General features: G+C 38.5%; 1 protein-coding gene across 5 annotated transcripts in view; it reads left to right on the top strand.

Annotated features, from left to right (window-relative positions):
- The window catches only part of TLR3 (toll like receptor 3), a 31,012-nt gene extending 6,319 nt beyond the window's left edge, over positions 1-24,693 (top strand). Inside the window, exons 1-5 of one of the 5 annotated variants that reach the window (XM_027837309.1) lie at positions 1,780-1,859; positions 9,725-10,177; positions 13,946-14,137; positions 19,911-21,763; positions 24,150-24,692. In XM_027837309.1, the coding sequence (XP_027693110.1) occupies positions 9,734-10,177; positions 13,946-14,137; positions 19,911-21,763; positions 24,150-24,378 (2,718 nt within the window). In that variant the 5' untranslated portion in view covers positions 1,780-1,859; positions 9,725-9,733 and the 3' untranslated portion in view covers positions 24,379-24,692. Of the gene's footprint in view, positions 1-1,779; positions 1,860-2,710; positions 2,729-3,890; positions 3,913-9,724; positions 10,178-13,690; positions 13,822-13,945; positions 14,138-19,910; positions 21,764-24,149 lie in introns of those variants that run through there. The other 4 variants (XM_027837307.1, XM_027837306.1, XM_027837304.1 and 1 more) reach the window with 4 other exon arrangements.
- Positions 24,694-27,752: the final 3,059 nt, after the last annotated feature.

Raw genomic sequence — 27,752 nt, 5'->3', positions numbered from 1 at the left:
AAGAAAACACAGACAACAAAAAAGAAAAATAAATAAAAAGTATTCTTTAATCTGCATTCAGACTTCATCAATCCTTTCTTTGGAGATGAATAGCAGGGGCAGCTAGGTGGTGCAGTGGCTAGAGCACAGGCCCTGGGAAGACCTGAGTTCAAATCCAGCCTCAGACACATAACACTTGATAGTTGTGTGACCCTGGGCAAGTCACTTAACCCCATTGCCCAGCCAAAAAAAGAAAAAAAAAGAAAAAGAAAAAAGAGATGAATAGCATTTTTCATCATAAGTCCTTCAGAATTGTCTTGGATCACTGTATTGCTGAGAAGAGCGAAGCCATTCACAGTTGATAGGATGGGAAAGTTCTTGACAGAAACAAGAGAGGGATAAGCTTAGGGAAAAGTTACACTTTGGACCTACTGAGTTTGGGATGCATACCAGATGCCCAGTTTGAAATATCCAAAAGGTAGTTGGTGATACCAGACAGGAGTTCTATTTCCAGAACCAGAGTAGAGAGGGATAGAGGTAGGTGAGACATGCTACAGTAGGGTTTTGGCAAGAGTGTTGTCAAGGCATATGGCTGGATGAGATACGAAGTATGATCCTGAGACCAGGTAGATAGTAGTAGCCTAGGTGAGTTTTCACTGACTTATCACCAATTAGGATGACTTAGGAATTCCAAAGCTGAATGGATCAATTCCTTCAGAACACGGTCTCTAGAGGTACAGTAAACAGAATTGAATGGTAGTGCATGTGGCGAGAAGATAGAGAGGGTGGATAACAGAACAGGGTATGAAAATAGATAGTATATATCCTTTACCTTTCTCCCCAAACTACATTGAACAAACATTAAATTAAGACTTTGTTCACCTGGAGCAAAGTGGTTTGGGGGTGTGGTGTAGTAAGGCGGTGGTGCTTTCAGTGCAAAATGGATAATCTGAGCATATATGTAATTGCACCGGGAAAGAGAACAGCCCATTCCCTAGTCGAGGTTGGAAAGAAGGGTGTTTCCCAGGAAAGAGGTGGCAATGGTATTATAGGGGTTGCAGCTGACGGCTAGGTGATGGAGTAAAGTCACATTATGTGGTGCAAGATAGTGAAAAATGACAAAGCAGGTTGGGGGTGGTAGATTTTGAAGTTCTGTGGAGAGGAAATATGCCTTCCCAGGTGCTGAAGACCTGGGACCAAGGGCAGCTTGTCCCGCCCAGTTAATAAGGCTCTGGTGCTGAAGGATAAAATGAAGGAACAAATGAAAGTACTTTTTAAAAACTTTAAAAATAACATAAAAGTCATATTGTCCCTAAAAGAAACATAGATCTTTCCCTTGGCTGACATAATATTTTTATTATATTATATATAATATATATTACATAATAATATTTTTCAAGAGTTTACTTAGTAAATATATAACCATGTGTGCCACTGTAAAATCCTTTTTATGTTATAAAACTGAGCTGGACATTTTGGGATTCTTGAAACCTAGACTCGCTGACTCCCCCTCTTTTTCTACCTATCCACGTATGCTCAGTTCATGTTTTTCTGCCCTCCCTTTCTGAGCTGACTGTTGTTCCCATCAGTTATTACTATCTGCCTCTCTGGATTACCAAAAGGTATTTCATCATGAAAAATTCATGTTAAATTAGTTTGTGACTATAGTTCAGTTTTCATGAGTTGTTTCTTGTTTTATCCAAGAATATGTGCCATAGAAAGGAAGTGACTTATATCCGTGTACCCAATTCCTGGTCTTAGCCCTGCCCCATCCCAGGGCTGTGCCCTCCCCTGAATTCTCGGTTACTTAGCAGGCTAGTTTCCTCCAAAGTGGGGAGGAAGTGTAAGAAACCAAAGAGAGGATTGCCATTGCTAAGAAGGTGAGTTGCTGGGGTTTCATTCCTTCTCCCCCACAGATAAATCCAAGTGAAAAAGGAAATTTTCCAGGTTTTTTTTTTTTAATTTCTGTAGTTTCACTTTCAAGAGTTGAGCAAACAGGTCATGTGCTTTCTGAGCAAAGTCCTGGACTTTGAGCTACTACAAGAAAGAAAGGTACTACAAGACGGGCTGCAAAGGTTTCTTTTTCTTAATTCTGCAGGAGAAAGGCCAGCTGGGAATAAAAACAGCTTGTACTGGAATGTAATGGTCATTGAATCGTCCTATTTAATGATGGCTGAAAGGAGAAATTGTTCAATGATAATTGCTTGCATGCTTACTGAGAAAATGGTGATTATCAGAGGCTGAAGGAAAAAAGTATTGAAGTGAAGCCCAAAGTGCATTTAACAACATAAATTGGGAAAGTTACTTTCTTTCTTTAAAAATCACTTTCACTGAAAAATAAATTGAAAAGTGAGAGGATTCTGGGAAGATGGCAGAGTAGGTCAGAAAACTTTCAGCTCTCCAAATTTCCTCCACAAAAAAAGACAGAACTTCACCTTACAGCAGTAGAAATAAACACAGGGTAAAGCATTTGTTTGCTTAAGTCTTAGACAACCTGAGAAGACCCCAGGAAAGATCTCTTCTCCAGGGGCAGAGGTTCTGCTTGAGTGAAGTGCAAATACCTCCAGGCCAACTCTGTGGAATCCACAACAACAAGTCCTGGGGGCACCTGGGTTGAGGGGCAGTCTCAACTTTAGAAACTCTCATTTCACCAACAGTGTACCATCTGACAGCTGAGTAGGAGGAGATTGAAGAACTTTCCACTATGGAGGGATGTCAAGGACAGCTGTGCTGACCAGATGCACACCTGGTAAGTGCAATAGCAGAGGGGTAGGGACCCCACTGGCTGTTGGCACTTGCAGGAGAGCAGAACCCCTGGTTTCAGTTCCAGGATAGAGAGGACAGCTGTAGTTTGCAGCCACTGTGGCTTAGGAGGGGAGTGGAGAGCCTAAAGTTGTCTGCCCGGGACAGACCTCAGAAAATAACAGTAAGAAGGAACTGAAACTTGGGGCGTTACTCCCCACATCTCAGGTCTAGAACTTGATCACACTAATAGCTGATCAATAATAATAATAATAATACAAAAATTAAATTTAAGTGAGCAAGCAAAGGAGAAAAAACCCAACCACAGATAGTTACTACGGGGATAGAGAAGATCTGGGTTCATATTCAGAGGAAGATAATGGAGCTAAAAAAAAAAAGTCACTCCTTCTTCAGTGAGAAATGTCAAATGGTACCAAGCACAAAAAGATTTCCTGGAAGGACTTAAAAAGGAATCAAATAAGAGAGATTGAGGAAAAATTAGAAAAAAAAGAGCAATTCAAGAAAACCAAGAAAATTAAGAAAATAAAAGCAACCAACTTGAAACAGAGAATCAAAAACTTAAGGAAGAAAATAATTACTTGAAAACTAGAATTAGGCAAAGGGGATTTAATGATGTTCTAAGACACAAAGAAATAATAAACAAAACCAAAAGAATGAAATAATAGAAGAGAAGTTGAAATATCTCATTAGAAAGACAACTGATCTGGAGAACAGAGAAAGCAGAAATAATGTAAGAATAGTTGGACTTCCTGAAAATTATGATAAGAAAAGAATCTTGATACAATAATACAAGAAATTATTAAAGAAAATTGCCATGAAGTTCCAGAACAACAAGGCAAAGCAAAAATAGAAAAAATTCACCAATCACAACCTGAAAGAGATCCCAGGAGGAAAACATATAGGAATATCATAGCCAAGTTTCAGAGCTCTCCGATTAGGGAGAAAATACTGGAAGCAACAAGAAAAAATCAATTTAAATATCTTGGAGCTACAGTAAGGATTATACAAGATCTAGCAACTACTATGTTGAAGGACCACAGGCCTTGGAATACTATATTCCATAGAACCAAAAGAGCTAGGGTTACGACCAAGGGTAACTTACTCAGCAAAGTTAAATATAATCCTGAATGGGGAAAAAACTGGACATTCGATGAACTGAAAGACTTTCAGGTATGTATGACAAAAATAACAGAGCTTAAGAGAAAATTTGACATACAACATTTAGGAGAAATATAAAGTACACATTAAGGACCAATTATAAGGGACACAGGATGGTCAAATTATTTACTTTGGATATATGAAAATAATATAAGTTCTTTTGTAACTGTCACTTCTATTTGGGTAGTCTGAAAGAAAGGCTTGGGCTGAGCTGAGTATGATGGGGCAAGTCTAAAAAAAATGTTGTAGGAAGAGATAAAAAGGAGTAATTTTCTCATATAAAAGGGGCAAAAAAGGGGAAAAGCTACAGAAGAAGCTAGTAGGAGGGAGGGCAGGTAGTGCTAGAACCCTACTCTCATCAGGAATGGGTTAAGGAGGGAACAACATATATATGTATAAGGGTATAAAAGTCAGAAAGAAACAAGAGGGTAAGGGGATAGGATGGAGGGAGGGATTCTTGGAGGGGTGGGTAGATCTAAGAACAGGAGGGCAAGGTAGTGGGTAAAGTAGAGGAAAGAGGAGGGGTAGGAATAAGATGAGAAAAACAGTGAAGGAAGATAGGAAGGAGGGAAATATATAACAAGTAATTATAGTTTAGAATGCAGATGGGATGAATTTACCTATAGAGTGGAAACTGATAGCAGATTAAAAATTCAAATTTAACAATATGTTCTTTCAGGAAATGCTATAAAAATGAGAGATACACACAAACATTGAAAAAAAAAGATCAGGAGTAGAATTTATTACTTACAAAAAGCAGGGGCAGTAATCATAATTTCAGACAAAATTAAAGCTAAAGTAGATTTAATCAAAAAGAAAAATAGGGAAACTACACTATATGTCAGCTATACTATTCAATATTGTTTTAGACCATTTCAAATAACTAGACAGCATAAAATACCTGAGGGTATACCTGCCAAAACAAACAGAGGAACTATATGAACACAAACTTATATAAATAAAGCAAGATCTAAACAACTGAAGTAGCATTTACTGTTCATGTGTAGGCAAATCAATATAAAAAATGTCAATTTTACCTAAATATGTAATGCCAACCCAGGTAAATTACTAAAAAATTTTCTTGCTGAAGTTTATTTGAAAGAACAAGGGGTCAGAAAGTTCAAAGAGGTCAGGGGAAGAAAGATGTAAAGGAAATAGATTCAGTAGTATCAGTCCTTAAACCACATTATAAGGTGAGAGCATTGTTGAGACAATCTCTCAGATATAATGTGATTGGGTTGGAATATTGCTGTGGTGCAAGAAATGATGAGCTGGTTGAATTAGAAAATCATGGAAAGATTTGGACTAATGAAGGAGGATGCTGTCCACCTTCAGAAAAACAGATGACAGTTGGAGACAAGCATGACATAGACTAACATATGAGTGTAAATGCATATATAGTATGTGATTATAAATATCTATGTATGTGTTCATATATGTATATATAAGTGTGCATATGTATATGTGTATGCTGTATATATATGTTTATGTGTACATATATGTGTGTACATACATATATATATACTTAATTGTAGCCTTCTTGTTGTGGGGGGGGATAAAGTAAGAAGTGCACAGCAGAAAACAAAAGAAAACTTACAAGGAAGCAAAGAAAAGACGGACAGTTTTGAATATAATGAGTAGTATTTACTATAAAGGCTTTCTTGAAGTGGAAATTTATTGTTTTATATTGAATTCTCTCCTATGTTCTGTCATGTACAAGGCAATGTTATTTTTTTCTTTTCTTAATTTGTATTTAAATTTAAAATTAAAACATTAAAAAATAAAAGTAACTTCAAAAAAAATTGGAAAAGTGATGCTATGGAAATCAATGTATTCCTCCAAGGTCAAAGGAAGAAATTAGGTTGGATCTAAGGGATATGGGGAAAATATAAGGGATAAGGAGAAAAAAGGAGTAGCAGAGAGGAGGCAAGGGTAGAAGTGGTATCTGTTCCTCCTTTCTATGCCCTTTTGTGAAGGCCCTAGAGAAGGGGGAAGGGCTTAACAAGAAATGATTTGTGAAAATTCATCAGAGAAATCTGTCCATTCTCCTTGTAGGCTGATGAAAGAGCAAAAACATCATAGAAGCATAGACTTAGAAATAGAAGGAATCTCAGAAGACAGTCTAATCCCTCTCATTTTACAGGTGAGGAAACTGAGGCTGAGGGAGGACATATGACATGCCCAAGGTTATACAAATTGCAGGATTCATGGGCACAGTTTAAAGTTGGGTCTTCCAGCACTAGAGATACTATTCTTTCCACTGCAGTAAGAGGTAGACATGAATGGAGAAGAAAGAAAACTGCCCTGGAAAACAATTAGCACGGGGAAAACTTAGCCAGTGAGCACAATCAGGACAGTTTGGTAAGGCTATAATACAGAGAAATAATTCACAGTGTACATCTGAGCTACAGTGGCCTCAGAGATAAGAAGATTTGCGTTCAAATCTTATCTGTGACTCATACCAGCAAGTCAATCTCTCAACGCTTCAGGAAACTCTCCAAGATAGTGAATTATGGATAATGGTGTACACTAAAGACTGTAGTGTAAAACTCAAGTGCTGAGGCCCATTTCCTGTGCACTATTTACTTCCAGGTAGATTGTCTTTGAAAAACTTAAGTAGGAAGCAAAATAAATAGCTTGTATAAGGGGTGTTGAATATTCCTCTTGCACCCAAAGCATCACCGTGGACCTGCTAGGGAAAATGCTTGAAAATGACATACAAAATAGCTCACCTGGGGGAGGCAATGCATTTTCTCAGGAATGCCTATTTGCATCCTTAGCAACATAGCCTGTTCCCCATCCATCCTTTCCAAAGTTTCAGCTTAGAAATCTAGGACATAGTACAGTTAGTGCTTACTAAATGCTTTCCCCTCCCTCTTCCCTATATGGCTTTATTTTGTTATTTATTTTATTTCCACTTTATACCATCTCTCCTCCAGCCACACTGGGCTACTCACCATTCTTTATTTTATTTTATTTTTTTAAGGCAATTGGGGTTAAATGACTTGCCCAGGGTCACACAGCTAGTAAGTGTCAAATGTTTGGTCTGAGGCCGGATTTGAACTCAAGTCCTCCTGACTTCAGGACCGATGCTCTATCCACTGTGCCACCTAGCTGTCCCACTATTCTTTATTTTTATCCTGACCTCTTCTACCTTTGTGCCTTTGTCTAAGTCCTTCCCTACGCCTTGAATGGAATCTCCCCAACAACTCCCTTCCCCTTAGACTCTGCTTAGTGACACTCTTCAATGTCTGTCTCAGCTGCCAAGTCCTCCAAGACACCCTTCACCCACTTCACCCTCCCCATCTAACAGTAGTCCTTCCTTACTTTAAATCCCTCAGTTGTTCTATTTGACTTTTCCATTACATTTCGTAGTTTTCTAACTTGTCCTAGAGTCATTTGTATATGGCCCATCCCTCACGGACAGAGGTTCTGTCATTTGTCATATCTGTATTTGCAGTGGCTAGCACTGGACCTTGTATATCCTTACACATTTGGACCAGACTCATAATTCCACTGGTGTAGAAAAATGCTGTGCAGTGAAGATATATATCTATTCTACAACTTAGACCCTAAGAGCAGCAGGATTTCCAATGGTTTTTTAAGTCCCCGTGTCTTTGGGCTTTTAGTAAACCTTCCTGTATCCCCTATTCAATATGAATGGAAACCAATTCTTTTGTTGTTGTTGTTCATTCGTTTTCGGTCATGTCTGACTCCTAGTGACCCCATTTGGGGTATTCTTGGCAAAGATACTGGAATGGTTTGCCATTTTTTTTCCAGTCCATTTTACAGATGAGGAAACTGAGGCGAGCAGGGTTAAGTCTTGCTTAAGACTTGCTCAGAGTCACACAGCTAGTAAGTATCTGAAGCTAGATTTGAACTCAGGGAAATGAGTCTTCCTGACTGCATGCTAGGTACTTTATGCACTATGGCCCCACCTAGCTGCCTATTGGAAATAAATTCTAGAGTTGACTCGTGTGGTGTGTGTGTGTGTGTGTGTGTGTGTGTGTGTGTGTGTGTGTGTACATGTTGGGCATATATGTATGTATCACATACATGCACAAAAGAGATAAGATAAAAGTGATTCACTTTTCAAAAAGAAAACCTTATTTAATACATAACAACATTGTTTATTATCATAAATTTTCAATGTTTATCAGAACATAGTCAAATACATGAATTAAACCCTTGATTTGGCTTCTTATCAACCAACAATTTTCTTCTTGGTATGATTCTTCTTCTTTTTTTTTTTTTGTCTAGGCAATGAGGTTAAGTGACTTGCCCAAAGTCACACAGCTAGTAAGTGTTATGTGTCTGAGGCCAGATCTGAACTCAGGTCTTCCTGAATCCAGAGCCGGTGCTTTATCCACTGTGCCACCTAGCTGCCCCTTGGTATGATTCTTAAAAATAGATACTAGTTACATATTATGTTCAGCCTCCAAATTATTTCTTGCTTTGGATTTGACTGAGAACAGGATTGATTGAGAGTTCTGATTCACAAAGAGAAGTTGTAAGCAGAATTAAAGCTTTGTGAGCACATCTAATAAGAAAGAGGCATGCTTATTCAAGGGTATGCCTGGCATTTTGGAACTTCGTAGGTTGGAAATGATTTTGGACTTTGGGGTTATTGTGGACATCAGTTAGTTCCTCTTCCATTCACTGGATCATGGGCACTATTTGTTCTAGCTTAAAATGAAAAGTGTTTCATATCTGAACCTCATTCACTTGGTTTTGGTCAGTGGGAATTATTTCTGTGTCACTATCCTTCATACATATTCTTTTCTCACCATCCCTTGGTTTCTCACTGTTGGCTCTCTAATTCACACATTTTTTTTCTCACTAATACTCCTACTTTGGGAATGTTTCAACAGGATAATAGAGTATTTTGCCAAACATTTTTCTTACCCTCTTGAAAAGTTTCTCATATTGCAGGTAGTACCTATAACTTGGGTTGGGAAGCCCTGTCATAGAAGTCATCTGGGCATACTGAGAGGTTGAATGACTTGTCCAGAATCAGAACCAGTGTGTATCAGAGTCTTTGCAACTCTAAGGCCAAATATAAATCAATTACACCTTTCAAGTTTTGCCTATGATACATGCTTGATAAATATTTGTTGAATTGAATTCGAAGCCTTCAATTAACACAGCATATATGCTTACCATATTATTGATATCTATTTGATGATGGTAATTGGCAAAGTGAAATCAGCAAGGCTTTATAACTCAAGATAATGAGTTTGGAGTTTGATGTTTCTTAATTTTAGTCCTAATGGGATGGTTAGGTATAGAGAGGCCAAGAGGGAGAATGCTCCAGGCATGTTTGGATTTGGGAGATGAAGAGTGAAATTATAGGAGGAAGGTTGCTAAAGTGGGGGAGGCAGAGTGGAGGTCACTGAGGGGGGACAAGGAGTGGTACTGCTATAAATCCAACATACCACACTGCTTCTCAATCTGGTGATTTTTGGCAGGGAGGAAGGGGGCAGGAATTGGAGCTGTGATCTCATTGATACAGGATGAGAATCTTCCTTTACCAAGCAAATTGACACTTGCTGTGAAGTTTCTAGGCTAAATGAGTCATTAGTGAGATTCTGAGATATTAATTGACTTATCTATGATCACATGGCCAATATTTGTCAGAGGTGAGACTTGAACACAGATCCCTCCTGATTCTGAGGACCCCTCTCTATCTATTATGCAACTCTTGTGGCTGAATCAAAATGGGCAAGGTTATTTTGGTCATATGCATAGCAAGTAATCCGCACAAATTATTTAGAAAATTGTGGGTTACTAATCATGTGTATGCTTGTTTTGGATTCTTTTGCAGAGCAGAAACATGGAAAGATATTTGTCCTATTGGAGCTACTTCTTTCTTGGACTATTGCCCCTTCAGATGGTGTGCACAGAATCTGTAAAAGATTGCGTTGTCAGACAAGAAGCGGCTGATTGCAGTCACCTGAAATTGACCCAAATTCCTCCTGATCTCCCAACCAATATCACAACCTTGAACCTTACGCACAATCAACTCAAAAGATTACCAGCTGCAAATCTGACAAGATACAACCAACTCATCATCTTGGATGGGGGGTTCAACAGCATCTCAAAACTGGAGCCGGAATTGTGTCAAAATCTGCCTCTGTTGAAAGTTCTGAACCTTCAGCACAACGAGCTGTCCCAGATGTCTGATGCTATGTTTGCCCATTGCATAGGCCTTACAGAACTTTATTTACAATTCAACTCATTTCAGAAAATCAGTAACAACCCTTTTAAAAATTTAAAGGTAATATAAATGTATTCTTTTGCCAGAGATAACGTGAATAGCAATAACAATGATAATAATACCTAACATGTATATAGTGTTGGGGGGGGGTTGCAGAATGTATTATATAATGGATTATGTCTTTTGATTCTCACAACAACCCTTAGAGATAGACGCTATCATTATTACCTTTTTATAGTTGAAACCACTGTGGCCATGTATAAGAGAAACAAAATGACTTGCCCAGAGCCCCACAGTTAGTAAATGTCTCAGGAGGGATTCAATCCCAGGTCTTCCTTTCAAATCCCAGATCCAATGAGATTATATATGTGCAACACTTTATTGATCTTAAAGTCCTGACTAAATGCTTGTTGTCCAGTTGTTCAGTCACGTCCAACTCTATGTGACCTCTTGGACTTTGTTTGTGGGGTTTTCTTGGCAAAGATAGAGGAGTGGTTTGCCATTTCCTTCTCCAATGTGTCCCCATTTTACAGAGGAGGAACTGAGGCAAACAGGAGTTAGGTCACTTGCTCAGGGTCACACAGCTAGTGAGTGTCTGAGGTTGGATTTGAACTCAGACTTTCCTGACTCCAGCTCCAGTGCTCTATTCACTCTTTACTCAGCTGCCCTGCAAAAATGCTAGCTGTTACTATTATATTGATACTATTGTTGTTGTCTCCAAGTCCAGCACTCCTAGGCTTCAAGCTCATGCAAAACTCCAAAATGTAATTGAGAAATGTTTAAGAAAATAAGTAAAAATACAATACAACATAGATAATGCTAATTTGTGGTTTTCCAAGTTAACAGGCAGCCTGTAGAAATCTGTTTCTATGAGAGTTAGATGCCACTGTGTTATACCCCTTAGCAGTCTCAAGAAGAAAGTTTGAAGTACTAAAGTTCTCTTTAGAATGGATTGTCTTCAGACTCCATTTCTTTTATAATGGATAGCCAGTGTGAAAGTTGAGTGAGAGGCTGTGTGGGATACTGGAAAGAACCTGGAAGACCCCTGGGTTTGGAGTCAGAAGACCTGCATTTCTTTCTTGGCTTCTTTACTGAGGCATATGAGGACAAGTATTTGGTATCTCTCCGGTCTTGCTTCTGCATCCAAACAAGAAAGAGGCAGGACTCAATGAACTCAAGGGTCCAAATCCAAAACAAATAAACCAGTTTTTATTGCTTTCTATTGTAATGCTTAAGTTAGAGCTGGTGGCAACTGTTTAGAAAAGGTGTCATAAGACAGGAAGGTAGGACAGAAGTTGAACAAATCTCACTTTATAGGACATTGAAGAGAAACTTTAGTGTTGTTGATTTTCTCTGTGAAGTGAAGGATGGATGATTAGACTCTTGGGGACGGTCATAACAATTCCTGACCATTTCTTCAAATAGGGATAATGAAAAAATACATAGATAAAGCAAAACAGATACCTCAAAATGTCCTTTTTTTATAGTTCAAACTTAAAGTAGTGTGCTTCCATTAGCTCCAATGTTTTCTTCTCAATATGAATCAAAGCATATTGGAGTGGAATGATTGAATGAATAAATAAAAAAGTATTTATTAAGCACCTACTCTATGCTTAGAACTAGCAGATAGAGAGGGCCAGCTAGGTGGTGCAGTGGATAGAATACTGGCTCTGGGGTCACCTGAATGATTGAGTTCCCATCCAGCTTTTCACACTTACTAGCTTGTATGATTCTGAGCAAGTCATTTGCTCTTTTTTTGCCTCAGTTTCCTCATCTATAAAATGAGCTGGAGAAGGAAATGGCAAACCACTCTAGTATCTTTGCCAAGAAAACTCCAAATGGGGTCACAGAGAGTTGGTCTCAACTAAAACAACTCAACAACAAGCAACAATTTTGAGGGAGGCTAGGTGGTACAGTGGATAGAGAACTGGGCTTGGAATCAGGAAGACTCATCTTTACGAGTTCAAATCCAGTCTCAGACACTAACTAGATGTGTGACCTTGGGGAAGTCACTTAACTCTGTTTGCCTCAGTTCCTCATCTGTAAAATAAGCTGGAGAAGGAAATGGCAAACTGCTCCAATATCTCTGCCAAGAAAACCCCAAGAGTCTGACATGACTAAAAAAATGACTAAATTTCCGTGTCATTTCCATCAATAAAACACATCTTTTGAACCATTTAACTGCGCCAAAAACTTTGATAGTGAGAACTTTATTTTCTGGGCCTGGAGTTCCTAAGGCCATTGAGAAGACATTTGCTGGGCAGCCTCTCAAGAGTTGCTCCCCTGGAAGTTGACTGCTGAGGATGGGCTAGAAGTAGGGCTTGGGAGCAGGATCTTTAGCTGTCTCTACAAGGTCTATGGGGGGTGGGTGGTTAGTTGCAGTGGTTTGACTTACCTGGCACACACCACATCCTGATGCCTTCTGGGCATCTTGTTGTTTCAGTTAAGCGCTTAACTGAAGCCTATCCATGACAGTTGTTCAGTCATGAACGTTGGCTGTAGCGCAGATGGTAGAACTCTTCTCCACAGGGATTGCTTCCCTTGGCCAATAGCTGTGGGGGCTGACCTAGAAGAAAATCTTAGTTCTTACTGAATCTAACCTCCTGCCTAATATACTAAACATAGGTGTATATTATCAGTGGTTTATGAAGATAATTCTCCAAGACTAGGTATTGCAGAGTAGGTCTTGATCTGCATTGATAGAGAGAGTTTCATCACCAGAAGTTTCTGACACCAACAAAATCACACATTTGAAACAAACAAACTCTCCATCACAGATCCAGTAAGAAAAAAAGACTATGTGAATGTGACAGGTTTCTAGAAAATACTCAGAACACTTGGGGTGGCATCTTTCCATGTGGAAATGCTAAGGAAGCCTAGTTCTAGGAAAATCGTGATTCAATGGAGGCAACCTGGAGAGACTGTGGAACATGTATAGACATTCTTTTACTGGTTCTGGCTAATCACAGGGTGAAAGGGAGGCTCTTTGATTGATTTTGAAGCATTCAAAAGACCTTTGTTTCTGTCATCTTGCTCTTCAGCTGCATTCCAGTGGCATGACTCCTTAGCTCTCAGCTGATGAGAGAAAATGTTGTGAGGTGATAGGCCTGGGACCTTTTTTCCTCCGAGGTATGTGGCCCTAGGAAACATTTATTAAGTTGCTTTTGAACTCTACTGTGACTTTTCCCACAGATTAGTAGAATATTCCACTAAGGTCCTTCTCAGTTCCTTATTAATAGCTTAATATCAATCATGACCACGATCATGACTTCCTGAAGGTTATACTGCTGGAATGCAAACTCTAGAAGGTCCTACTAAACTGCATAGACATGGTATGCTTGTCATTCACTGATAGGTTTAGCTAAATATGGAAAAGCTGAAGACCCAATGGGTGGCAAAATGGTAATGACATTTCTAGTCATACCAACCTTCAGAAAGACAATGTAGAGTAGTGTATAGAAAGCTGGAGTTGGAGTCAGGAAGTCAAATCCCACCTTATATACTCCTTTGCTGTGTGAACCTGGGCCAGTCATTTAATCTTTCTGTTCCTCAGTTTCCTCATCTGAAAAATGAAGGGGATGAACTTAGCCTTTAAGGTCTCTTCCAGTTCTAAATCTATGATTCCATGAAGACCACCCAATATGTCACTGCATTGATGGAAGAAGCCCTCACTGATAATGATTATAGAGCCATGGAGTATTGAGGTAATAATGATGGGCCATACTTTGACTTCAAGGATAATTATGAGGTATACTTTAAAGTTTTTTTTTTTATTGGAAGACTAATATACACATTGTCATGTTTTTGTTTTTAATTCTTCCCCTTCAGGATTTACGCATATTAGACTTATCTCACAGTGGTTTATCATCTACAAAATTAGGAACTCAGGTACAACTAGAAAATCTCCAGGAACTTCTGTTAACTAACAACAAAATACACACATTAAAAAAGGAGGACTTTGATTACCTTGGCAATACATCCTTGAGGCAACTCGATTTGTCTTCAAACCAACTGAAAGAGGTAAGAAATGGCATCGCTGACTTTAGGTTGAGCTCTGTGTAAAGGAGCCCAACTGATGAAAATCTAAAGGCACCTAAGAAAGGAGGTCACAGCTTCCATCCTGGCTACTCAAAATACCTTATTTCCTGTTGTGTTTGCTCAGGAGAGAGCTCATCATATCTGCATAAAGGCGACCTAGAAAGAGAGGAAGACAACCTGGGTTCTTGTTTCCCCTACTTACTAACTGTGGTCTTGGGCCAGAGATTTTATTCCTCTGGTCCCAAGTTGCCTCATATTTAAAGGGAGAATAATGACACCTTGGCCTGTTGGAAACCAGGGAGTTGGATCAGCTCCTAAAGTGGGAGATACTGTCCCCTGGGAGGCACTGGAATGATCCAGGGGGCAGTAGTAGCCTCAGGTGCAATTGGGGGGCATTGAATAAATAAAAATAAGGGGCAGTGGAAGCCTAGGGAAAGAGGAGAAGAAAATTTTGAAAAATTGTTAGTACATGTTTCATCTGTTGTGTAACAGAGTTAAAGTCATAGTGATTACATTATTTTCCAAATAAACACACAAAATGCAGGTTATAATCGATCAGTGGGAAAGTCTACTGACAGGTCTTAAAAAGCAAGTGTTGGCAAATGAGCGTGTCTTGCATCGTGCGGAAGTCCAGCATGCATCGGCAAGAATATGTGCATGTAATGACTTGTTTGTAATAAGATACTATACAGTTACATGATGTAATATTGCATCATCAAATTTCAATGCAGGAAAAAACAGACAAATTTACAATAAATTATTAAATTTAAGACATGTCATTTAAAAAATATTAAAAAATTTTAAAAACAGCTAAAAGGTTAAAGAAAGTAGATTTCCGGGGGGGGGGCACTGAGTAACTTTTTTGTTTGAAAAGGGAGCAGTAGGCCAAATACATTTGGGAACCTCTGGTTTAGATGATTCTCCGGTCTCTTCCACAATTCATATCTATAATCCTATTAAAACCCTATTAGCATCATTATCAATACTCTTTTTTGCCTTTTCACCTCCAAAGTAACTGATTTTTGCTATGTTCCTTGCACTTCATAAAGGAATGTTGTCCCACTGTATTAATTATGTTGCAGCTGTATTTTAAATTTCCAGCTGAAATAAGATTTGGGGTTAGCAGAGGATCTTAGAAAAAGATCTTGAGACCAGAATTTCTTAACCTTTTTGGTGGGTCATGGACTCCTTTGGAAGTTTGGGGAAGACTAATAAATGCTTTTTTTAAAATAAATTGATTGGCTAGGGACTCCTCAGAATAATGTTCTAAATGCCCAAAATAAAATACATGGAATTATAAAGGAACCCAATGGCATCAAAATACAGATATCAGATTTTTTTCAATATTTATTTGTTTGCTTATTTATTATTTTATTTTTGGTGAGGCAATTGGGGTTAAGTGACTTGCCTGGCATCATACAGCTAGAAAGTATCAAGTGTCTGAGGCCAGATTTGAATTCAGGTCCTCCTGACTCCAGGGCCAGTGCTCTATCCACTGTACCACCTGGCTGCCCCCAGATTTTTTTAAAAAAGGAAAAAAAAAACAAGTTCAGGGACCCCAGGTTAAGAACTTTGCTCCAGAAGAAGTCGCTCATTGTGTAAATGAGGAAATAAGTGTAGAGAGGTTAAATGATTTGCCCAAGTTCACACCACCAGACAGGTTCTATCTCTAAAAGCCATCATTTTTCTTGGAACATCCCATTGCCTTTCTAATCTTTTTTGATTAAGAAGGAGAGTTGGCTCTGGTTCCTGTATATTATACCCTAAATTAGCCAGACTCAGTAACTGCAAGGTTTTGAATATGACCACTTCTTTCTGATTTCATCTACTCTATTTATATCATGTTTTTCTCTTTCTTGCTGGCTGCTGAAAAAAGCCAACTGCTAACTGATGCTTGGGTGTGTGAATAGTATTTTCTGTGCTCTCCAGACCACCCACCCTGCTAGGCACTGGCCCCATCTTTTATTCCCACTTTTGCTTGATTTTTTTCCTCCCTGTTTTCTTTATTCCCAGCCTCTGCACTAAGGAAAGCCACAGCTATTCAAAGGTAAGGTAGGGAAGAGAGAAGGCATAGGGAGCTGGTGAAAGAAAGGACAGCCCCAAAGGCAGGGATCTCAAAGTCAAATTGCAACCTGGGTCAGAGAAGATTGCGGAGTATTAGAAAAACTAAAGGTCTAGAATTTAGCAGGATGTAATAGTCCAGGGGTCTGGTTGGAGATGGGCTCTAGAGCTCAAGTCTGAGAGGCTCCAACATCACCCAGCTGGGATGTTCTATTCCCCGGGACCAGAAGGCTGCATCAGGGGAGCTGGGACCAATCAGGTTGTGTGGGAGAACTCTGGAGCAGTCAGGGTAAGTGGGGGAAGGAACTTGCATCAGGAAAATGCTGGTCCTATCACACACAGGTTCTTAATCATTTTCTGTGTCATGGATCCCTCTGGCAGTCTGGTGAAGCCTATGGACTCCTTTTCTGATTAATATTTTTAAATTCAAAATATAAAATATATAGAATGAAAAAGAAAATCAAAGGTTAGCGAAAATAAAGATGTAATTCTCTTCCTATCCAAGCTCATGCACCCCCTGAAATCTGGGTTCGTGGATGCTAGGTCAAGAGAGAGAAATTTCTCTACAGACTCCTCTGATGTCTTATCCTAGCATAGAGACAATCATGGCTTCATGAAAGCTAGATTTCAAGTTCTAAGAGTTTCTAACAAACTAGAAACAACCATGTGTCTTTCGTCTAAGGACTCACCTTGCTAAGACACTTATTGATAGAATGTTGGCCACCAAATCCTGATTTTGTTTTTTGAAAAGCAGGGGAACTATAGCAACTCATAGTGCAATGTATAGACCTCTGGACTTACAAGTCAGAAAGAACTGCATTCAAATTCTACCTCAGATGCTTAATAGTTATATGACTCTGGTCAAGTCACTTAACCTCCATTGGCTTCAGTTTCCTTATCTGCAAAATGGGGATAATAATAGCTTGTACTTCTTAGGGTTGCTGTGAGTATTAAATAAGAGAATATTTGGAAAGTGCCCTGTAATCTTTAAAGCAATATATAATTGTTAGCTATTATTATTAATAGTAGCATCTACTAGGGAATGCAGGGACCATGATCAGCGTTAGGGAAGTGAAATCCTTGAAAAGTTAAAGTTAGAGAAAGACAGTCTAGCTCTTTGAAAACAGAGCCAGGGTGTTTTCCATATGACATACTTTGGAACATGCTTATTACACTATTTGCTTTAAAGCAAATTTTGGTATGAAGTGAGTATATTTTAAACTCCATCTAAGAGGGCTTATTTGTCAAAATACCTGGTAAAAAGGCAAAACTTTTGATAAAGGAAGGAATTGTGGAATGGACCAAATGGACAGTCTTCTTATAAGGCTCCAATATGATTCCATCCCTTGTTACTAAAATGTCATATACACACCATGAATCCTTTAGTATTTGAGTTGAAATAGTACCAGGTACAATGGTGGGGCCATTCTTAATGTTCTAGGATATTAATTTTATTCTAATTCCTCTGAGGAAATCAAAACCAACTCATTCCTTCCCTCAGAATTTGTTTCCTGTTAATATTATAGAAAACTGAAGTTACGTGTACTTTAAAAATCAACATCCCTAAAAAGTCACATCCTCTTTTAAAAAAATGTGTGAGGACAAGAAGTTGAATTTGATGACCCCTGGAATGTCTGCCAACCCTCAGATTTCATGACTCCTAACATTTACTCTAGTGAATCTGTTTAGTTTCCCACATGGAGTTTTCATTTGTTTTTAAAAGACAAATACTGACATCGGTTACATCTACAAAATTAAGGGCATCTACGTGGTACAGTGAATAGAAAGCTGGGCCTGAAGTCTGGAAGACCTAAGTTCAAATTTGGCCTCCGACATTTACTAGCTGTGTGACCCTGGTCAAATCACTTAACCTCTGGTTGCCTCAGTTCACTCACCTGTAAAATGGAGATGGTGATAACAATACCTACCTCACAGGGTTGTCATGAGGATCAAATAAGATAACAATTATAAAAGCACTTAGCACAGTGCCTGGCACATAGTAAGAGCTATACAAGTGGTATCTATTATTGTTATTTTTTATTATTACTTCTTCTATTCCCTCAAATTCTAACATTTACCAGTTTCCAAGTCCTACTTCTATCTTTCATATATGTGTATATATATATATATTTTTTTTTCTTCTTTAATCCTACCACTTCTTCCTCCCTCACTCATACAACATCAAATACAGACTCTTGTTATCCTGCCAGGGGTGGGGAACCTGTGGTCTTGAGGCCACACGTGGCCCTCCTGGTCCTCAAGTGCGGCCCTTTGACTGAATCCAAACTTCATAGAACAAATCCCCTTAATAAAAAGATTTGTTCTGTAAAACTTGGACTCAGTCAAAAGGCTGCACCCCAGGATCTAGAAGGCCACATGTGGTTCCCCACCCTTGCCCTGGACTATCAATCAATCAACAAGTATTTATTAGGAGCTTCTATGTACCAGGTACAGTGCTAGGCATTGGGGATACAGAAACAAAATAAAAACAGGCCCTGTCCTCAAGAAGCTTGCAAACTATCTGGGGAAACAAGGGACATATTTATGTAAATGAGAACCATAAACAAAATGGATATTAGGTAACTTTGGAAGGAAGGCATTTAACAGTTAGAGGGAGCCAGAAAGAAGGTCTCGGTGTAAAAAATGGCATTTCAGTTGAAGCTTGAAGGAGATTAGGAGACACTAAGAAGCTGAGGTGAGGAGAAAGGGAGTACATTATAGATGTGGGAGACTGCAGAAGCCCATTTGGGGGGAGGGAGGAATGCTGTTAATCCCAGAACTATGATTTGTTCAATGTGGGGAGTTCCCAGGGAGGGAACTCCCTCTTCAGATTCAGATCATCACCTACTTTGCAATCCATAGGATCATGGATTTTAGAGCTGGGAGAAACTTGAGAGATCCTTAAATCCTACAGACACACCCTTTTATAGATAAGGAGACTGAGACCCTGAAAGATTAGGTTGCGACTTGCTCAGAGTCACACATTTAGTAAGTATCTGAGGATTTGAGAGACTAAGTGATTTGCCCAAATTCACAAGCCAGTATATTCCGGGGCGTACCTTGAACCAAATATTTCCCGTCTCTGAAGCTGGTTCTCCATCTACTGTACCATGCTGCCTTCCAGTTAAGAAATATAAATATTTCACATCAATTTTACTCATTAAGAAAATGATCCATAGACACATTAAGGAATTTGCTCAGAGTCGCATAGATAGTAAGTGCCAGAGATAGAGTTTGAATCCAAATCTGTCCTAAGTCCCAGTATGGCACTCTGTCCATTATTCAGCTTCCTTCTCAGTTTTACAAGGGTAACCTCTCAGGAGTTTAGGCAGATCAGCTTTCCAGAACAACCTACTACTAAGTAGTCCATTTACAAAGCATCTACTATGTCCCAGACACAGTGCTAAGCACTTTTTATCTTATTTGATCTTCATAACAACTCTGGGAGGTGGGTGCTATTTTTACTGTCATTTTTACCATTGAGGAAACTGAGGCAGAGATTATGTGATTTACCCCAAGGTCACACAACTAGTAAATGTCTGACAGAGGATTTGAACTCAGATCTTCCTGACTCCAGACCCAGAAGTCCATTTGTTGCACACCTAGTTTCCTACACCTCTGAAAGGTTATTTAAATATGTTGTGATGTAAAATAACCACTAACTTTTTTTTGTTTCTTATTTTTATTTTTCCAGTTTATTCCAGGGTGCTTTCAGTCAATTGGAAGATTATATGGCCTTTCGCTGAACAATGTTCAGCTTGGGCTCGAACCCACAGAGAAGCTTTGTTTACAATTATCAGGCACAAGTGTTCTGAGCCTTTCTCTGAGCAACACCCAACTTACCAAAATTTCCAGCATGACCTTCAGAGGCCTGAACCAGACAAATCTCACCGCACTTGACCTTTCCCGTAATGGTTTGTCAGCAATAGCTAATGACTCCTTCACTTACCTTTCACACGTGGAATGGCTTGGGTTAGAGTATAATAACATAGGCCATCTATATTCTCGCTCCTTTTATGGACTCTCCAAGGTTAAAAACCTGAACTTGAAAAGAACACTCACTAAACCAAAAAATACCATGTTTTCCTTTCCTAAGATAGATGATTTTTCTTTCCAGTGGCTAAAATGTTTGGAATATCTTAACATGGAAGATAACAGTCTTTCGGGCATTACCACCAATATGTTCACAGGATTAACAAATCTGAAATCTATAACCTTGTCCAGTTCCTTTGCAAATTTACAGACTTTAACCAATGCTACCTTCTCATCTCTTGCTCATTCTCCCTTACTTATTCTTAACTTGACCAGAAACAAAATCTCTCATATAGAGAGTGGAGCATTCTCTTGGTTGGGCCGTCTAGAAGTCCTTGACCTGGGTCTGAATGAAATTAATCAAGAACTTACAGGCCAAGAGTGGAATGGTCTGGAGAACATCGTGGAGATTTACCTTTCCTACAACAAATACCTGACATTGACCAGTGACTCATTTGCTTCAGTCCCAAGCCTCAAAAGACTGATGCTCCGCAGAGTAGCCTGCAAACAGTTAGATGTCTCTCCGTCCCCTTTTCATCCCCTTCGGAATCTGACCATTCTAGACCTCAGCAACAACAACATTGCAAATATAAATGATGAAATGTTAAAAGGACTCAATAAGCTGGAAATTCTGGATCTACAGCACAATAACTTGGCTCGGCTTTGGAAACGTGCTAATCCTGGTGGGCCTGTTCTTTTTCTAAAAGGTCTTTCTCACCTCCACATACTTGATTTAGAGTCTAATGGCTTTGATGAAATTCCAGCAGATGTCTTTAAGGGTTTGTCTCAGCTGTGGGTAATTTATTTAGGATTAAACAATCTGAATTTACTTCCAGACTCTCTGTTTCACGATCAGACGTCCCTGAAGTCACTGAGCCTACAGAAGAATCTTATAACGTCTGTTGAGAAGAGTGTTTTTGGACCGGCTTTCCAGAATCTGAATTCCTTAGATATGAGTTTCAATCCATTTGACTGCACCTGTGAAAGTTTGGCTTGGTTTGCTAGCTGGCTTAATGGGACCCACACAGCTATTAAGGATTTGCCCAGTCATTACCTCTGCAACACCCCACCACAATATCATGCTACCCCAGTGATGTTCTTTGATATTTCCCCCTGCAAAGACAGTGCCCCTTTTAAGCTATTCTTTGTGATAAATACCAGTTTCTTATTCACTCTGATCTTCGTTGTCCTGCTTGTCCACTTTCAAGGCTGGAGAATAGCCTTTTACTGGAATGTAACCATACACCGAGTCCTTGGCTTCAAAGAAATGGATCGCCAGGCAGAAAAGCTCGACTACTCAGCCTATGTGGTCCATGCCCAAGAAGATGCACGATGGATCTGGAAGCATTTCTGCCCTATGGAAGAAAAAGACCATTCCCTCAGATTCTGTCTGGAGGAAAGGGATTTCGAAGCTGGCATACCTGAACTTGAAGCAATTGTCAACAGCATAAAAAGGAGCAGGAAGATTATTTTTGTTGTAACTCGAAATCTCTTGAAAGATCCCTTATGTAAAAGGTAGGTCAATATGTATGGGATGTCCATGAATTTTTAGGGATCTGTCTTCCAACCAATGTCGTTTAGTTGTTTCAGACTCTTTGTGACTCCGTTTGGAATTTTCTTGGCAAAGGTGTGGGAGTGGTTTTCCATTTCCTTCTCCAGCTCATTTTACAAATGAGGAAACTGAAACAAAGTTAAGTGACTTGCCCAGGGACACATAGTTGGTAAGTGTCTGAGGCTGGATTTGAACCCAGGAAGAGGATTCTTTCAGACTCCTGGCTCTGCACTCTATCCACTGCCTCATAGAGGCAGCTAGGGGGTGCTATTGTGCATAGAGCTCTAGGCCTATAGTCAGGAAGAACCGAGTTCAAATTGCCTCAAGACACTTACTAGCCTTCTGACCTTGAGCAAGTCATTTAATCTGTGTCTGCCTCAGTTTCCTCACCTGTAAAGTGGAGATGATAATAGCACTTACTTTCCAGGATTATTGTGAGGATCAAATGATATACTATTTTTAAAGCACTTAGCACAGTGCTGGGCACATAGCAGGTACTTAATAAAAGTTTTTTTTTCCCCTTTCCCTTCTTCCCTTCCTCCTATATAGATATATAGATCTAGATATAGAGGTATACATAATGTATTTATTATATGTAATATATTATACATTTATATATATCTAAACACATGTAGCTATAATAATAAATACATATATGTAGGTACATATACACAATATATAACAATAATAGTTCACAATCATGTAACATTTATTATGTGCCAGACATTGAGTTAAGTGCTTTACAATTATTATCTCATTTGGTCCTCATAATAACTCTGTGAGATAGGTGCTATTATTAGCCCCATTTTACAAATGAGGAAACTGAGGCAGAAAGAATTTAAGTAACTTGCTCAGAGTCACACAGCTAGCAAGTATCTGAGGCTGGATTTGAATTCAGGTCTTTCTGTCTCCAGGTCTAGCCCTTTACTAATTGTACCAACTAGCTGCCCCATACCTACACACATACACATTTCTTGCAATTCAGATTTTTTTTTTTAAAGAATAAACTGAAGAGAAAATGGTTTGGCATATGTTGAGTTTGAAGTCCCACTGAGACATTCAGACAAAGATGTCCAGAAGGTGGTTGATGTCAGGTCACAATTCAGGAGATAGATTTGGGCTAGATTTAGAGGTTTAGAAGTCATTTGTGTGGATGATGATATACAAACCCAAGAGATAAAATGAGATCTCCAAGACAAGGAAGCCCAATAAAGAGCTTTGGGGATTGCCCATTCTTGTGAGGCAGGACATGGAAGACGACACGGCAAAGGAAACTGGAGAATGGTAAAACAGGTATGTGGGGAATGAAAAGAGTAGGAGACCAAAGGAGGAAAGAGTATCCGGCATTGGAGGATGACAAACAGTGTCAAAATCTATAAAAATCTCAAGCACAGTGAGGTCTAAGAGAAAACCATTAGATTTTAACGATAAAGAGATCATTGGTTTGCTGGGGGAATAGGGAAAGATGGAGGGATCATGTGGATTTAGAGCTGGTTTAAATCCCAGCTCTGCCACTTCCTACCTGTGTTACCTCAATTGAACCAATGAACCTTTCTGACCCTCAGTTTCCTTAAGGGAAAAATGGAGTTGGACTAACTATCCTCTATATTCTCTTACATTCTGCATCTGAGATCCTATGATAAAACGCATTATAACAGCACTGATTTGAGAAAACTAGAGGCATAGTGAATAGAGGGCAGGCTATGAAGTCAAGAAGACCTATATTCTCATCCTGCCTCTGACTCACACTAGTTATATGGCTGAGTAACGTGGAGCAAGTCACTCAATGTATTACAATTTACTAGGTGGTGCCATAGTGCATAGAGCGCCAGGCCTGGAGTCAGGAAGACTCATTTCCCTGAGTTCAATCCAGGTCTCAGACACTTAGTAGCTGTGTGACCTTGAGCAAGTCACTTAACCCTGTTTGTTTCAGTTCCTCATCTATAAAATAAGCTGGGAAAAGGAAATGCCAAACCATTCCAGCATCTCTGCGAAGAGAACTCCAAATGGGCTCACGAAGAGTTGGACACGAATGAAATGACTGAACAACATCAATAACAAAACTTAGGAAGCTGAGATCATACATGTAAAGCACTTTGCAAATGGTAAAGAGCTATATATATGCTAGTAGTAATAGTAGTAGTAGTGGTAGTAGTAGTGGTAGTAGTAGTGGTGGTGGTGGTGGAGTGGTAGTGGTAGCAGTGGTGGTAGTAGTAGTAATAGCAGAATGATCATTGTAGCTATAATATGTGATCTGTGTTAATAGAGGAAGAACTCACATTAATTAAATAATGAATCTTCTGAAGCATTGAAGGAAACTCAGGGTTAACTATTCCTTTTTAATTTCAGGTTCAAGGTACACCATGCAGTCCAGCAAGCAATTGAACAAAATCTGGATTCCATTATACTGATCTTTCTTGAAGACATTCCAGATTATAAACTGAACCATGCACTTTGTTTGAGAAGAGGAATGTTTAGGTCTCATTGCATCTTGTATTGGCCAGCTCAGAAAGAACGTGTCCATGCATTCTATCAGAAATTACAAGTAGCTCTTGGAATGAGAAATAGAGCACACTGAATTTCTTTACCTTCAAAATGATCTACTTAAGTTCAAGTGTCTCCTATCATCATAAGTTCTAGAATAAATTGGAGTTGTACTGTAAGTCAGAGGGAGCAATCTCTTCCACAATTCATTTACATTTTTTCTATTCTTAAATGATACTTGCATTTAAAAAAAATAAATGTTTTATTAATGCTTTTTAAACACCATAGTCCTTTTCCATTGAACTCCCTTCCCTTATAACAAAGAAGTATCCTTAATCAAAAACAAAGGATATGTTGGTCATGTACCTACATTATTTAGCTTAGGTGGTGAAGGAGCTAGAGTTCTGGGTCAATAATACTTAAGTTCAAATCCAACTTTAAAACCTTACTAGCTGTGTGACCTTGGGCAAATCACCTAACTTCTGCCTATCTCAGTTTCTTCATCTGTAAAATGGAGTTAATAATAGCACCAACCTCCCCAGATTATTGTGAGGATCAAATAAGATAATTAAAAATGACTAATAATTAATTAAATGAGATAATAATGATCTGAAAAACACTGTGCAAACCTTAAAGCCCTAAATAATTGCTAGCTGTCATCATCCTCATCTTCTTCTTCTTCTTCTTCTTCATCATCATCATCATCAGCAGCAGCAGTAGTAACAGCAACATTAATGTATGCCTCATTCCACCCCTCTGGTCCACTACCTCTCTCCTCAAAGAAAGGAGATAAAGTCACTGGCAATTCTTTGGAGTCAGACTTAGTCACAGTATTAATCAGAGTTTTGATGTCTTTCAATGTTGTTTGCCTTTACAATATTGTGGTCATTGTGTGTTATGTGTTCACATTTTTATCTTGCCCTCTTTGGTTGTGGAGCCTGAGTAGCCACCATATGATTATATCTTGGTTTGTTAGTTTAGGTCAGAATAAATAAATCAATAGGTTAATACCTAGAACATTTTACAGCCACTTGGTACCCAAGCACTCAGTGTCTTGGTAACTTGAGGGGCTTTCAAAATGTGCTTTACTTAAAGGTAGTGACAATTTACATAGGGGCTTATAATAATTACCTTCATGTGTCAAAACATCATACTCAATGTAGGGGATGGTCATTGTTTCAGTAGATATAGCCTCATCTCAAATGTTAAGGGGTGAAAAAGACCTGCTTTAATATTCTTAATTTGCAGATTGCTTGCAGCCTTCAGTAGACATTGGATAGTGCTTATCATAATGGTGATACTGGTAAACCTTTAATAACTTTTTAATGTAAATGTCTTTTGACCAAAAACCATATGAACATCTGTTATTCACTTTACACATTCTCATTATATTTGAGTTTTAACTGTGGAGATTATTAGGAAAGATAATATTTTTATCCTAGGCTCATAGAACCATACGGGGAGAACTGGGAGGGACCTCAGAGGTCATCTGGTTCAATCCTCTCATTTTAAAATGAGGAATCTGATGCTCAGATATTTAAATGACTCATCCAAGGTCACACAGATAGAGGCTTTAAAGTTTGATGACAGACTTCACTCTGCTCCAGACTTTCAGAGTGACCCTGGGTGAATCTCCTTCACCACACTGAGGTCCTTTTATTCTTGCCCTTGAAAATAGAGAGAATGATTAATCTTTTTAAAGTCCCCGTATAATAAATAATAATGATGGCAGAATAAATAATTGATTTCCTATAAAAAACTTGAGACATACAGTTTTGGAGCTGAAAGAGGACTTAACATTCATAAAGTCCCTAATTTTAAAGAAGTGTAAATTAAGACTCAAAGAGAGAAAGTCATTAGCCAAAGGTCACATAGTTAATTCGTGATTAATTAATTAGTGGACCAGAATCAAGATTTTCTTATCTCTACTTTGAATGCTCTTTCAGTATGATGTTATTTTAGAATTTAGTTTTCAAAAGTCTTTTCCTCTCCTGGAAATCAAAACTTATTATGGATTTTAAAATATAGAATAGGGTATATAAGATTTCCCCTGTCCTTTGGCCACAGTTCTGGCTATGAGTAACTACTTGAAATTATTTGAAACTGAATCAAAATTACAATATATATTCTACCAGTAGATTTGTTTCATGACCATCCATCATCACAAATATACATCTTTTGATTTCTGAATTCTAATAGACACTGATTTGTAATAAGAAAACCTAGTTCTCTAGCAAAAAAAAAATCATTTTGGAAGAGAGGGATGGGAGAAGAAAAAAGAGAGTTCCACTAATGCTACTTTGGTCTTATACTTTTATATTTCATTTACATTGATATATAATAGCCAGAGACATGAATGGTTATAACTTTGCCTTAGGACATCAAAATTTGGAGGTACAAGGATTTAACCTATGTACTCTTTCAGAAGTTTAGAAGCAACTGACCACCTAGGTATTTCTGTCTATGGCTTTGATTATACCTTCCACCAATAGAAAATAGAACTTTAAAACTAATTATTCTGGATAAGTTGTGCTATCGACAGTAATGAGGTCCCAGGCCCATTGGATAATTGAAGAAGAAGCTTTTTAAATTTAGTGGATACTTTTAAAAAGAAATGCCAAACATTTTGAAGTTCGGGGTTTGATTATGTTTTTGAATTGTTTTGTTCTTTGTTTTTTAATGTGAAGGTTTGTGTTACTGATTACTTCTAGTAGTTGTAATTTTTGTGTGTATGGGAGTTCCAGAGGTTAAGACCCTTGCCTAGGGTCACATAGCTAGTGAGGCTAGATATGAACTCAGTTCTTTCTTGAATACAGGTCCAATAATTACTGAGTGACCTTGTATGTTTTTGCTTGACTATACTTTTCCGTAATTATGCAAGCTGTTCTTTGAAGATTTCCCCAAGAAGTAACAAGTTAAAATAGAATAAATCTTGTACATAGAATGCCATTAAAAAGTTCAGATTGCTCAGAATTATGTCTAACTTATGTAAACACAGCTACTGAAACTAGAGTTTGCAATCCACACAGGAAGCAACATCCTAAACGTGCAGACATTTTGAAAAATAATAATTGTTCTCCAGAGACAAAGATCCACCCCTCTTGGGGGCAATACAAAGGGAGCATGAAAAAAAAATGTTTTCCTGGACTCATATTTAATTTCCATAGGTGAATTGACTAGATTCATTTTCTTCAGGTACCAATTCATTCCTTTTTTTTTCTTTTTAAAATTTAAAAGAAAATCTCCACAACATAAAAAAAGTAAACATAAAACAAAATGCAATCAAAACCACTGGATTTAAAACAATTTATGTTTTCAAATTTTACTTCACAGATATAGTTCAAGATATATTCGAGGTAGAAGAAATCTGTGTTCATGGGAAGGAAAAGGGAGTTCCTTGGTCTTTGTTTCAATCCCAATTGTTATGAGATCTGCCTGAGATTGTTTGAAAAGGGTTTGCAAAGGAGA

Source organism: Vombatus ursinus, unplaced genomic scaffold (genome assembly GCF_900497805.2).
Source record: "Vombatus ursinus unplaced genomic scaffold, bare-nosed wombat genome assembly UNPS02014821.1, whole genome shotgun sequence".
Taxonomy (NCBI): domain Eukaryota; kingdom Metazoa; phylum Chordata; class Mammalia; order Diprotodontia; family Vombatidae; genus Vombatus; species Vombatus ursinus.
Note: the sequence above shows the minus strand (reverse complement) of the source record. Positions and strands in the feature narration are given on the sequence as shown.